Below are 12,091 nucleotides of genomic sequence, written 5' to 3' on the forward strand. Positions count from 1 at the left end.
CTGGTGGGGTATTTTTCCAAGGCTCAACTCAGCTGCTGCATTGGGGTGACTGACTGAATCAGGGCTCCTCTGTGTGAGGCTGCACATTCTCTTCCAAACCTGGCGATGCCAACTGTAGAATCGCTGAAGGGTTTGGGTTGGAGGGGACCTTAAAGCTCACCCACTTCCACACCCCTGCCATGGGCAGGGACACCTTCCACTAGACCAGGCTGCTCCAAGCCCTGCCCATCTGCATCTACCCTACCCCACACTGTGCAGGTCCGTGTGTTTTCACAGAGCACCGTGGTGTGTTACTGGCCCTGGAAGGACGGTGAGAAACAGCCGTGAGCTCTCTCCAGGAAGACAGCAGCCACATCAAAGGGATTTGAACAGCTCACCACGTCCTCCTGCCCAGGCAGATCCTTTCCCTGGCCTCTAACAGGGACTGTGCTTTCGTGTTCTGAGATAGTTAGGTTTGTTTTTCTTCCCTCCTCCTGCAGAGCAGAGGGCAGTTCCTGAGAGGGTGGGCACCGCCCGCCCTGCAGTTAAACAGTGACATATTGGGACAGGGCTGGGGGAAATGGTTAAGAGGCCAAGAGGAACAGAAGCTATTGTTGTTGCAAAAGTTCAAGTTTCCAGCTTCCTCTTCCTCCACCTGTCAGGAGGGAGTGCTGGGCATGCTCCCGGCACTGAGCACAAACTCAAACATGCCCTCTGGGCTCGGCAGTGTCAGCGAGTTAGTCACCCAGAACCCCAGCGGCGGGGTGAATAGGAGGCACATCTGTCCGGGGGCACTGGGGGGAGAAGGCTCGTCGGCTGCTGACGTGGGCTCTTTATCTCTTCTGCGGGGATCAAAGTGCTGAAGCTTTGGGAGCTGCTGTCTCGAGGTAAAATAGGCCGTGTGCACAAAGCGGTGGGTGCTGCTCTGCCTGAGCTCCTCCGGCAAATTCCAGAGCAGACGGTGATGTTCACAGAATCAGGGAGTCACAGAATGGTTTGGGTTGGAAAGGACTTTAAAGCTCGTCCAGCTCCAACCCTCTGCCGTGGGCAGGGACACCTTCCACTAGACCAGGTTTATCTGAAATCCTTAAAATACAAACACACCCCCAAACAGAAACAGCTGCAGGGTTCTTCTCCTGACTGGGTCATGAATCGCAGAATCCCAGAAGGGTTTGGGTTGGAAGGGGCTTTTAAAGGTCATCTAGTCCAATACCCTGCCATGGGCAGAGACATCTTGGTGGCATTGCTGCAGTCGAGGAACAGTTTGTCATTTGAGAAACACTGAAAATGGTGCTAATAAAGCTGTATCCACATGAGATACTCCTTAGGAGGTAAGAGTGAGTGTCCTGGATCTTACTTGGTTAAAATGTGGATAAACATCCTAAACATTGATCAGAGGATTTATTTAATTAAAATAAAATAGTCCTGCTGGTAAATACATTTGGCTGTCTGGGATCTGAGCAGTGGTCGTGGCTTTATCGATTGTCATATCATTAAATCAGGCGGGGGAAAAATTAATGATGGGCCTGAAGACCCTGAACATAAAGTTCAGTTGTCTGAAAATCTGCTAAGTTGCTGAGCATCTTGCAATGATTTAACAACAACAACAACAAAAAAAAGAATCCAGCTCCTAAATGAAATGTCAATGCATATTATGGGAGATGATGTGATGCGAGTAATTCTCGCGCTGGGCTCAGCGACGTGGCATTCCAGATGCTTATGATGATCTGGGTTCCTGAATGGAAAACTACTTGACTAATTCTAATAGCTCTGCTCCAAGCAGATCCCACAGCAAAGACTCCAGCATCCTTCCTGTTGGTTGCACGATGGTTTAACAGGTTTGACTGCAGGACTAGGATCTTATTTTGTTATCTTTTTATTGAGGAATGAATATAATTCATTGTTCAGTGTGTCTGTAGAGAAAAAAGCCTACCAGTGAGTTCACAGGTATTTTTCAGTGGCTCCAAAGAGCCTTAAGAATCCTGAAATCACAGAATGGTTTTGGTTGGAAGGGACCTTAAAGATTATCTAGTCCCAAGCCCCTTGCCATGGGCAGGGACATCTACTAGACGAGGTTGCTCCAAGCCCTGTCCAACCTGGCCCTGGACACTTCCAGGGATGGGGCAGCCACAGCTTCTCTGGGCAGCCTGTGCTGGGGCTTCCCCACCCTCCCAGGAATGAAATTCTTCCCAATATCTAATCTCAATCTCTCATCTTTTAGTTTGAAACGTCATCTCTTTAGTTTAAATGAAGACTGATGTCCTGTGCTTCATCTCATAAGGAGATGCTGAAGAGTTTCACTGCAGGTTCCATTCATGAGAAAATAACTGTGACAGAACAAGGGGGAACGACTTCACACTGACAGGGAGCAGGGTTAGATTGGATATTGGGAAGAAATATCCATCCCTGTAAGTGTTCAAGGCCAGACTGGACAGAGCATGGAGCAACCTGGTCTAGGGGGAGATGTCCCTGCCCATGGCAGAGGGGTTGGAACTGGATGATCTTTATGGTCCCTTCCAGCTCAAACCCTTCTGTGAAATGTTAAAATACATGATGTATGGAATTAAGACCGAACCTTTTGCAGCAAAGTGCCCCAGTGGCTAAAGGAAGGTGACCAGGATGGTCTGTTTGCCCATTTAATGTAAAATTATAATAATACCATGGCCAAGTCCAAATGGGACTGATACTTTGTGAATTGCGTTCATTAAACCTCGTTGAAGATGTTAATGAGTGGTAGGGGTTGGGCTTAAAGGTTTTAGTTATCAGGCACCTGAAGGGGTTTGAGTGCCTCCATCCTGGCTTAGCTGATGCCTTCTTACCTGTGGAGGTTCAGCACTGGGGTGCCCCTGCCCCTCCTGGGTTCCTCTGTCAGGCTGCCACTCCTTTGTGGTCATAGATTCCTTTATTTCCTGGATTTTCTGTGGCTGTGAGGCTGTCACACTGACACACTGTAGGAAGGGACTGATGTGAATACTGCTGCTTTGAAAGGACTTTCAAATGGCCGAGTAAATACAGTGGGATTCAGCAATAACTGGGACGCATCATTCCGTGCCGCTCCGAGAGACAAGTGGAAGGGGACTGGCCATCGCAGTGTCTGGGGCGAGGCAGCTGTGGCGCTGGGGGAACGGCTCCGCAGGCTCTGGGGGAGCCGGGTCTGGAGCTGGTTCCTGCGGGGGCAGCGAGCGAGGGGTCCTCAGGCAGAGGGAGCAGCGCCCTGTGCTGCGCAGAGCACACGGCACACGCGGGGCACAGATGGAGCCGCGGTGTGCATTTCTCCCGCAGGCAGTGTCCCTGAGCCGGAGCAGGGGCCGTGTGTCTGAGCCAGGCTGGCTCGTCTCTGTTGTGAGTGCAAACACCTCTGTAAGCAGAGCTGCAGCGGGAGCTGATCGCTGCAGATAGCAATCTGCCAGCCCCCGTGTGTCCGGGCACATCCGGCCCCACCGGCACTGAAAGCCTGGGGGAGGCACGGGGATATCTCTGCTCTCAGCCGTCTGCTGCTCTTAGCGTTCACTTACACGGATGAGGTGCTGGCAGAAGGAGATCCAACACCCCCACCAGGCTTTAGGCTAATCATCCTTGCTCTCCATCCTTGCTCTTCATCACACTGCTGGGAGGTTCTTCGGATATTACACTGCATAGAAAAAAAGAAAGAGAAGTTGGGTCTGAGAAGGATTCTACATGAAAATTTGTTCCTCTACTACCGTGTAGGATCAAGTATCAAGTTGTTTTGGAGCAAGGACCTGCCATATAGTTCATTATTATTAAACTTTTAAATTGTAACCCTGGTAGAGAGAGCATAAACCTTCTGTTGATGCTGTGATCGCTTACTGCCCCCTGAATCACAGTTGGGAGCTACAAAGGAAGACTGCCAGTCATGACTCTATGCGTTTAGATCTCTGTCCAAGTGCCCAGTGAACAGTTAGAGCATCCAGAACCAGGGCACCAGTGCTAACCACCCCTTATGTCAAAAAAGGGTGGTCAAATTGTCCACCCAGACCCATTACCAACCTATTGTACCTCTACTTGAGTCAGAAGAGTTCACCAACGTGCTTCTGTGTAGAGCTTGGCTGAAGCCATCTGCCAGTTGGCTCTCATGTCCCAGTCTAAGTCAAATAGAGCATAAAGTTCAACTGGAGGGGGATACAGGTTTTTTATTTGGATGATGTTTATCTGGCTGGTTTTTCCAGTCAGTTGGGACAACCGTGTTTCAGCTGTGTTTGAGATATGAGCCAAAGCTTAGGCAGCAGTATGGCTGGTTGAAAATAACTTTAGGATTATCATATCATATATCATCATATCACTGAAGGATATATATTTGGGTTGGAGGGAGCTTCAAGACCATCTTGTTCCAACCCCAGCTGGCACAGGTTGCCCAGAGAAGCTGTGGCTGCCCCCTCCCTGGAAGTGTTCAAGGCCGGGTTGGACAGGGCTTGGAACAACTTCATCTAGGGGAAGGTGTCCCTGCCCATGGCAGGGGGAGTGGAACAAGATGATCTGGAAGGTCCCTTCCAGCCCAGACCTTCTGCAAATCATTCTGTGATTCTATGGACACGTGGGGCTCAGAGCTTGTCTCATTTAACTTGAGCACTGTAAAATTTGTGTCTGAATTCTGAACTTCCCTCTTTCCTTGTGGTCTGCAGAGAGAACTGTAATTTCATTCTGTCTGGGTTCAGTACTTGTTTTAGGATGATCTAAATTAGCTGCTGTGAGAACCTCTCCCTTGCTATTCTCTTGTAAAAAGGCTGAGAAAATTTTGGGGGCAAAGCACCAGGGATAGTTTGGTGCCTCATATTTTTGGGGGTTGTCTTATTTGTTGTCATGTTGTGTGAGAAAACTGCAAAATATCTGCTGGTGACACGGGCTTTGGAGATCCACTGAGCTACTTCTAAAGCCTAATGGGTGCTCTGCAGCCAAAGGATCCAAACATCATTGGAATTTGGGTTTATCAGCTTTGCTGCTGATTGGTTCTTCAGGAATTAGACTGAATAGAAGAAAGAAATAAAAAAATAAAGAAAACGAGATGTTGGCATTGCAGCCTCTGAAAGGACTGGGCTTGCTGTCACCTGGATGTTCATTCCAGTTTGGTCAGCTGTGAGAAACTGGATTGAATCAACTTCATGTAGGGTCTTCTGGGCTGTGCCGGAGCAGGTGCTTGCACAGTAAAACATTCTGCTTTCCCTCATCAGATCCGGGATGCTTGGGGTGCTCTCCACGTGTCTGCTTCCTGACCGTGTCTCTCCCCTCTCCAGGTTGCTGCAGGAAGGTGCGGATGCGAACGCGAGGCACAGGCTGGGCTGGACGGCTCTCATGGTGGCAGCCATCAGCAGGAACTCCAGGTACGTGTGTCTCACGTCCTCACTGAGGCACTTCAACCCACAGTGAGCTCCCGTAAAGTTTGGGATGTGTTGTGGAGCTTAACCCGGGGGAGCTTGTCAGTCCTGCTGTGCCCAGTCTGCGGTGTGAGGGATGGGGACAGGCTGCTCCACAGTCCCGGGGACGTGACATCTGAACTGATGGTGCCATTCCACAGCAGCTCTCAGGTTTTGGCCTCTGGTGATCCTGTGCCTGTGGGATGTCATTGTGGTGGGTAGTCGGACACCCCACCATCCAAAATCACTCCCATAAGGGCTGTCGTGTCCCTCCTCACTGGTGGGGCCGTGGCTGGGGCTTTCATCCAGGCCTTTCTGGAGCAAAAAGCCTGAATGCTGTGCCCTCTCTCTGCAGTTCCCATGATGATCACTCTGCCTTCTCGTAACCTTTTAAAGACACTCCTAAATATATTCAGTCTACAACTAAATTCAATTAGCTTTTTTTATTTAAGGAAAAAAAGGGGGAAAAGAAATCCAATTTTGGAAAACGTGGGACAGGCGGGAGAATGAGCTTTGATGTTACAACCTCTCAGGGATGCTTTACTTAGTCACAAGTTCATAAGCAAAAAAGCCTAATTACTTGGGAAAACACAGGATTAAAGCAGTGCACAAAGGCTGAATATCCGCTCTCGGGCGACACGATTCCAATCCGTGTGCCGAGTTCGTGTGTGGTGCAAACTTTGATGTGTGCTATGACAAGCTGGAAGTCGTGACCTCCTCGGGGAGCTCCTTAGGCCAGGCCCAGAGGTGGGGGCTCGGGGCTGTTTGTTTAACTTTGATGTCCGAGCAGCAACGGGCCCCGTTGTTTGCCCGTCCGCGAAGGGACGGGCTCGGGAGCCTCCCACCTTTCCCACTGGACAATGGCCAGCAGCGGAGTGTGACGACTGTTGACCATTCCGAGTGACTGGTGGAGCAGAACAGGGCTTCCCGAGTTGCAAAGGCTAAGAGGAGGCAGGGAGAAAGGCTGCTCGTGGGACAATAATTACCTAAAATTGGGCCTAAAATCAAGTGGAAATGCTAATGAAAACATCTCTGCAGTAAAAAACGTGCGGTCCCCAGGCTGGTCCCTGCTGAGAGGGCAGGGCCAGCACCGCATCTGCCTTAGCTGTGTACCTGGCCAAAAGAAAAAGCTTTTGGCTCTGTTGGGCAGATTCTGTTTATTTTTCCCACATTTTGGATGAATACTGACTTTAATTGAAAATTAGGAAGCCCTTCAGTACCTGAAGCACAGTAAGACTTGTCTCCATATAGCAGAAGAGTAATTAGATGCAGGTGAACTTTATGATCTTAGAGGTCTTTTCCCACCTTAGTGATTGTGATTCCGTCTTTTATGGAGGCAAACATAAATGCAAGCCAGACCTACTCCTGGTGTAACAGCTCTGGGATTGTGCCAGATGAGGTTTTGGCCCTTGGTCCTGTTTCTAGCATTGTAATGTCCACAGTGGGGACTGGGAAATGCGATGAGCTGGAACAAGACCACGGAGGGTTTGAAATTCCCTGCATAGTCCACAGGGTGAGCTTTGTAACCCAAACTAGACGTTGTGCCTGGGGTGGACTGGGGAGGGGAGGAATCAGAGGCACTAGGATGCTGGATGTTCTTGTTTTTAGAGTGTGGTCCCTCTGTAAAATGTGATGCTCTAAATCTGCTTTCTTCAACCTCAGCAGCTGATCTCACAGAATCACAGAATCGTGGAATGGTTTGGGTTGGAAGGGACCTTGAAGCCTGTCCAGTTCCACCCCACTGCCACAGGCAGGGACACCTTCCACCAGCCCAGGTTGCTGCAAGCCCCGTCCAACCTGGCCTTGGACACTTCCAGGGATGGGGCAGCCACAGCTTTCTCTGGACAACCTGTACCAGGGCCTCCCCGCCCTCACAGGGAAGAATTTCTTCCCAGTATCCCATCTACCCATGTCCTCTGTCAGTGTGAATCCATTCCCCCTTGTCCTGTTGCTGTCTGCCTGTGTAATCTGCCCGATTTGTGGATTTGGAGTTGTTGTGACTTTTGGTCCTTAGCCCCTCAGCCCAGCAGGCTCTGGAGAGGTGAGCTGGGGCTGTCCCTGGCTCAGAGATGGCAGGACCTGCAGGTACTGTTTGCCTGCAACAAGACCAAGGTCACTGGCTCTCTCAGCACTTCCACTTTTAAGGTTGCTGATACCTGCACAGGTTCCTCAGCACAGCTTCAAAGGGCTGGGATGCTGGGAACTGAGATGGGGGTTTTCAGAAAGAAAGAAAGAAAAAGGAAGCCTTCAGCCCCAAATTACTGCCTTTCCAAAGGTGTTTTTCTGAGAAGAAAGTCTTTTTCGGTCTCCACTGTACTGCTGGAGATTTCTGTGACCTGTCCTTTAGCTTTGTCATGTTTCCCAATTTTCACAGCCCTCACTCTTCCAATTAGACAGCCCCAATCCATATGTTTAATTTAATTCCAGAGGCACTGCTTTAATGATTCCTGTCAGTTGCCATCAGCTACAAGATAAAATCCCGTGTGCTGGAAGGCAAGTTTAGGGTCTGTCTTTTCTTTTTACAACAAAACAACGGTCATTTTCTTCCTCTTGGAAATGTCTTGTATCCAAAACGTGGCAAGGCATTGTGTTCCACTGTGTTCTCACAGATAGGGGAGACCAGTTCCTAGCTGTGAGTGGAGATACAGTGGTGGATCTAGTGCAGAGGGACACTTAGGGTTCCTTTTTTTATGTGAGAGGGAGTGAAGGTCCAAATTCCTTGGCTCCATGAAGATAATACGGGTTGTAACTGGGTTATGGGCTAATGACACATCAGCTGTGACGATGTTAACAGGAGCAGAGGAAGGTTTTGTGCTGTAAGTTCCATTGCTGGGGGAATTTACCATAGCTTTGGCATATTTATAGTAATTAAGCTTTAATGAAATGCATACTGAGGTGTTTGTGCATTTGTTAAAATAAGCAATACAGCTATCGTAAATTAAACCTCAAAGCAGGTAGGAACTTAGCTGTGTGTCTGTATTTTGTAGCACAGTGACCTTTTCTTTATCCAGCTACTCCAGTTTTCATCGTTTCTGCAGAAATAAAATGACAGTGAAATATTGAATCATCCTCTCAACCGTCTCTGAGGTTGAAAACTGCTTGTGTGGAAAGGGAAACTAAGGCATGGAAACTCTGAGTCCCAGTGGGATGAATTTGAGTAGTTCTAAAAGACACTGGAATCTACTTTTGCTTCCACAGAGCTGGAGTCAGCACTGCAGGCGGGGTCTCACCAGAGTGAAGCAGAGGGGCAGAAGCCCCCCCTCAGCTGCTGCCCGTGCTGTGGGGTCAGCCCAGGATCCAGGGGGGCTCTGGGCTGCCAGCACACTGTCAGGTCAGGTGAGCTCTGTCTTCTTGGGCCTCACTGGCACCTGTGTCTCTTCCACACGCGCACTGAAGGTGCTGTGTGGGTGTTTTATACTGGTAATAACAATTCCTCACGCACAGTGGTATTCTAGTGGGTTTGTTCTGAGACTGGTGAAGGGTAACTGATCTGGAGCAGTTCCCTGTCTACAGGCAGTGACATGATGAACTGGAGCAGTCTTGTTATCTATATTAGGTACATACATCTGTTCCATGGGGGGTTTTTCACTCCTTTCACTTCAGGCAAGTCATTCAGAGCTGTCTGCAGTGGAGCTGGAGAAATATCTGGGTGCCTTTGGAAGCGGGTACGGCCGAGTGTGTCACCTGTCAGAAGGCTGAGGAGTTGGACATGGGTTTCAGCTGTGATGGCAGGACATTCGGAGGGCTGAATCCTACAAACTGGGGCATTGGCTTTCAACCACTCCCTTTCTGGGTGTTTCTGATGAACAGCGTCCACTCAGCTGTTCCTGCAACTGTTCCCCACACCACTGCCTTGTGTCCCCATTTCAGACCTCCGGGCATGAGTACCCCTCTTTTCAGGGATTAACAGCATCTGTCCTGTAGGTCAGGCACAGTGAGATACTGTCAGTTTAGCAGGTTCCTGCACCTCTCCAAGCCATGGAAATGGCCTCTCTGCTTGTTTTCCCAGGCAGGGAGCAAGGCTTTTTTGGATCTCATAGTCCCTTTTTATCCTTGTTTGAGGAGTCAATCACTTTCATCTAGGTCAATAATAAACCACCACGGAGCGAGGGAATGCTGTGGCTGCCTGACTCTCTGTGCCATGGGTAGGTGTGCACACATTCCTAGGAAGGCACACTTCCACGTTTAGCCTCATCCAAGGGAAAAAAAAGGAGTGGACAGGGGCTGGAGTGCGAGCACAGCTCCTCCCAGCCCTACTGAGCTTTACACAGCTAAGATACAGGCACAGAAGGATCTCCTTTGTGTGCAGGCAGGAGCTGTGGCTCCCACACGAGCTCGGCGCCTGCATTGTGCCGCTGCCTCACGGTCAGGGGGATCACCGGCCTCCTTGGTTCACCAACCCCAGCTGCCGGCGCCCTGGCCCAGGCACAGCGCCTCTCCTGATGCATCTTGTCATTGATTTCCCACCCCCTGCATTGTGTATATGTATTTATTTATTGAACAATATGTTGGCCCGGCCATTACAAGCAGAAAGCACTTTCCCCAATCGATTGAACTGCCCAGCCAACTCCAGCCCAGCATTGCCCTCTGAGTCATCACCAGGGTCAATTCAGATTTATATTCACGCTGATGAATAGGCTCTGCCTCTAATCCAATCAAAACTTGATCAGCAAATTAAAACTCAGCTTGTTGAGGCTGTTGAGCACAGGTGAGTTATGAGGGAGGCTGGAGCAGCCCAGCCAGCCATCGGTGACCCGCTCCTTCTAGGATCTGGCATGGGGTGCTGTTCTGCCCAAATGCCTGGCAGCAAGAGGAGGAACTCAGGAGGTGTACTGGCCAGAGAATCCACTGTTTAAAACTCACTCATCACAGGGTAGTTTGGGTTTGGAAGGAACCTTAAAGCTCATCTCATTCCAACTCCCCTGCCATGGGCAGGGACACTTTCCACTAGCCCAGGTTCCTCCAAGCCCTGTCCAACCTGGCCTTGGACACTTCCAGGGATCCAGGGGCAGCCACAGCTTCTCTGGGCACTCTGTGCCAGGGCCTTCCCACCCTCACAGCCAAGAATTCCTTCCCAATATCCCTTCTAACCCTGCCCTCTGTCAGTGGGAAGCCATTCTGCCTTGTCCTGTCCCTCTACCCCTTGTCCCAAGTCCCTCTTCAGCTCTCTTGGAGCTCCTCTAATCTCCTGATTTTTGCAAGTCACTTCCATGTTCCAGGGACATTCACATGCTTTGCACCACTGAATGCAGTTCCTCTGCATTTTGATGGCACTGTTACCTCTCCTACAGCCTAATTTGCTTGAATGTCCCATTACCTGCGAATTGGATAGGTACAATCAATAGCTGTGATTCCAGGAATGTCTGGCTGATGGAGAAGTGCCTGGAGGGGTCGGCACATCCCAAAAGCAGGAGATGAGATTGAAAGATGATTGGAGAGAGAGCCTGGATGTGTGGTGTGTTGTTACTAGACCAGTGCCAGGATTTTGGAAGAGCAGAGTTTGCCAGGAAGTGATATCTGTGCTTATTAAACTTGAGCCTTCCAGCTGTGGTAAAAGCTACGGGAATGTTTCTTACTGCTGGGTGAATATGGTGCAGGGGGTAGTTCATAGAGAGGGCAGAGCAGTTCTGCCATCATCACCCACCACATCACTCTTACACCACCTTGCATGTAGCAGTTATGGTCCTCTGCTCAACTTCTCACAAAAGGTCACTGCCCAGAGAATGCTGAAGGATGAAGAGGAAGGGGCTTCCTGAGTGTCTGAGAGCACACAGAGGTGATATCTGATGGAGTGCCTGGGAAGAACATTCATTTCTCTGTAGTCACTGAGAGCAGGAAAGGAAGATGGATGGAGTTATCAAGAAAATGGCAAGTCATCCTGTGTTACCACATGACTCACTCGGTACCTGAAGCTCACCCATGGGCTACAAGGTTGTGGATTAAAGTCCTACACTGGGACTTGGGATCATTTCCCTTAAAATGAGGCAGATGCAGGGACCTGAAGATATTTTAGCCTGCGAGCTAAAATTGGAGTAGAGGGATCTCTTTGGTGGTGACAGCCATAAGATTGGGGTCCTACAAGGATGGTTTGACCATGTCAGAGCCTGTACTTCCAAGGACTTGAGTGATCAGAGACTCAGCTCCCTGGTGGGGATGTTGGAAGACTTGATGCAAGGATCACTGTAAGTCTGTGCAAGGATCACAGTAAGTCAGCTGCTAGGGCAAGGTTGTCAAAGGCTTGATTGAGGCACATAATTTCTTCCCTCAAAGGGTTGTCCAGCCCTGGCATAGGCTTCGTAGGGCAGTGGTGGAGTCCCTGTCCCTGAAGGGATTTAACAGCCATGTAGATGTGGCACTTGGGGACATGGGTTAGTGGTGACCTTGGCAGTGCTGGGGGAACAGTTGGGCTCAGTGGTGTCACAGGGTTTTCCAATCCAAATGATTCTGTGGTTCTATGACTTTATCCTGGTTAAATGGTTTTACACTGGGAGAATGGCTTTGTACTGGGGAGAATGGCAGGGAAGTTGAAACTACTGTGATTCTGTGAATGTCTTTATAACAGGGAGAGTGACTTTATACTGCAGGAATGGCTTTTTACTGGAGGGAATGAGTTTATACAATGGCTGTATTATGTAGGTGGGGGTCTGTCTCTTCTCCCAGGTAACGAGAGACAGGGCAAGAGGAAACTGCCTCAAGTTGTTCCAGGGAAGGTTTAGGTTGGATATTGGGAAAATTTCTTCCCA

General features: G+C 49.6%; 1 protein-coding gene across 1 annotated transcript in view; it reads left to right on the forward strand.

The window, feature by feature from the left end:
• Window positions 1-12,091, forward strand: part of CLPB (caseinolytic mitochondrial matrix peptidase chaperone subunit B) — a 53,217-nt gene that overhangs the window by 4,714 nt on the left and 36,412 nt on the right. The window contains exon 3 of the mRNA XM_032679293.1: window positions 5,229-5,315. Within this exon, the coding sequence (XP_032535184.1) occupies window positions 5,229-5,315 (87 nt within the window). The remainder of the gene's footprint in view (window positions 1-5,228; window positions 5,316-12,091) is intronic.

Source organism: Chiroxiphia lanceolata, chromosome 2 (genome assembly GCF_009829145.1).
Source record: "Chiroxiphia lanceolata isolate bChiLan1 chromosome 2, bChiLan1.pri, whole genome shotgun sequence".
NCBI classification, from domain to species: Eukaryota; Metazoa; Chordata; class Aves; order Passeriformes; family Pipridae; genus Chiroxiphia; species Chiroxiphia lanceolata.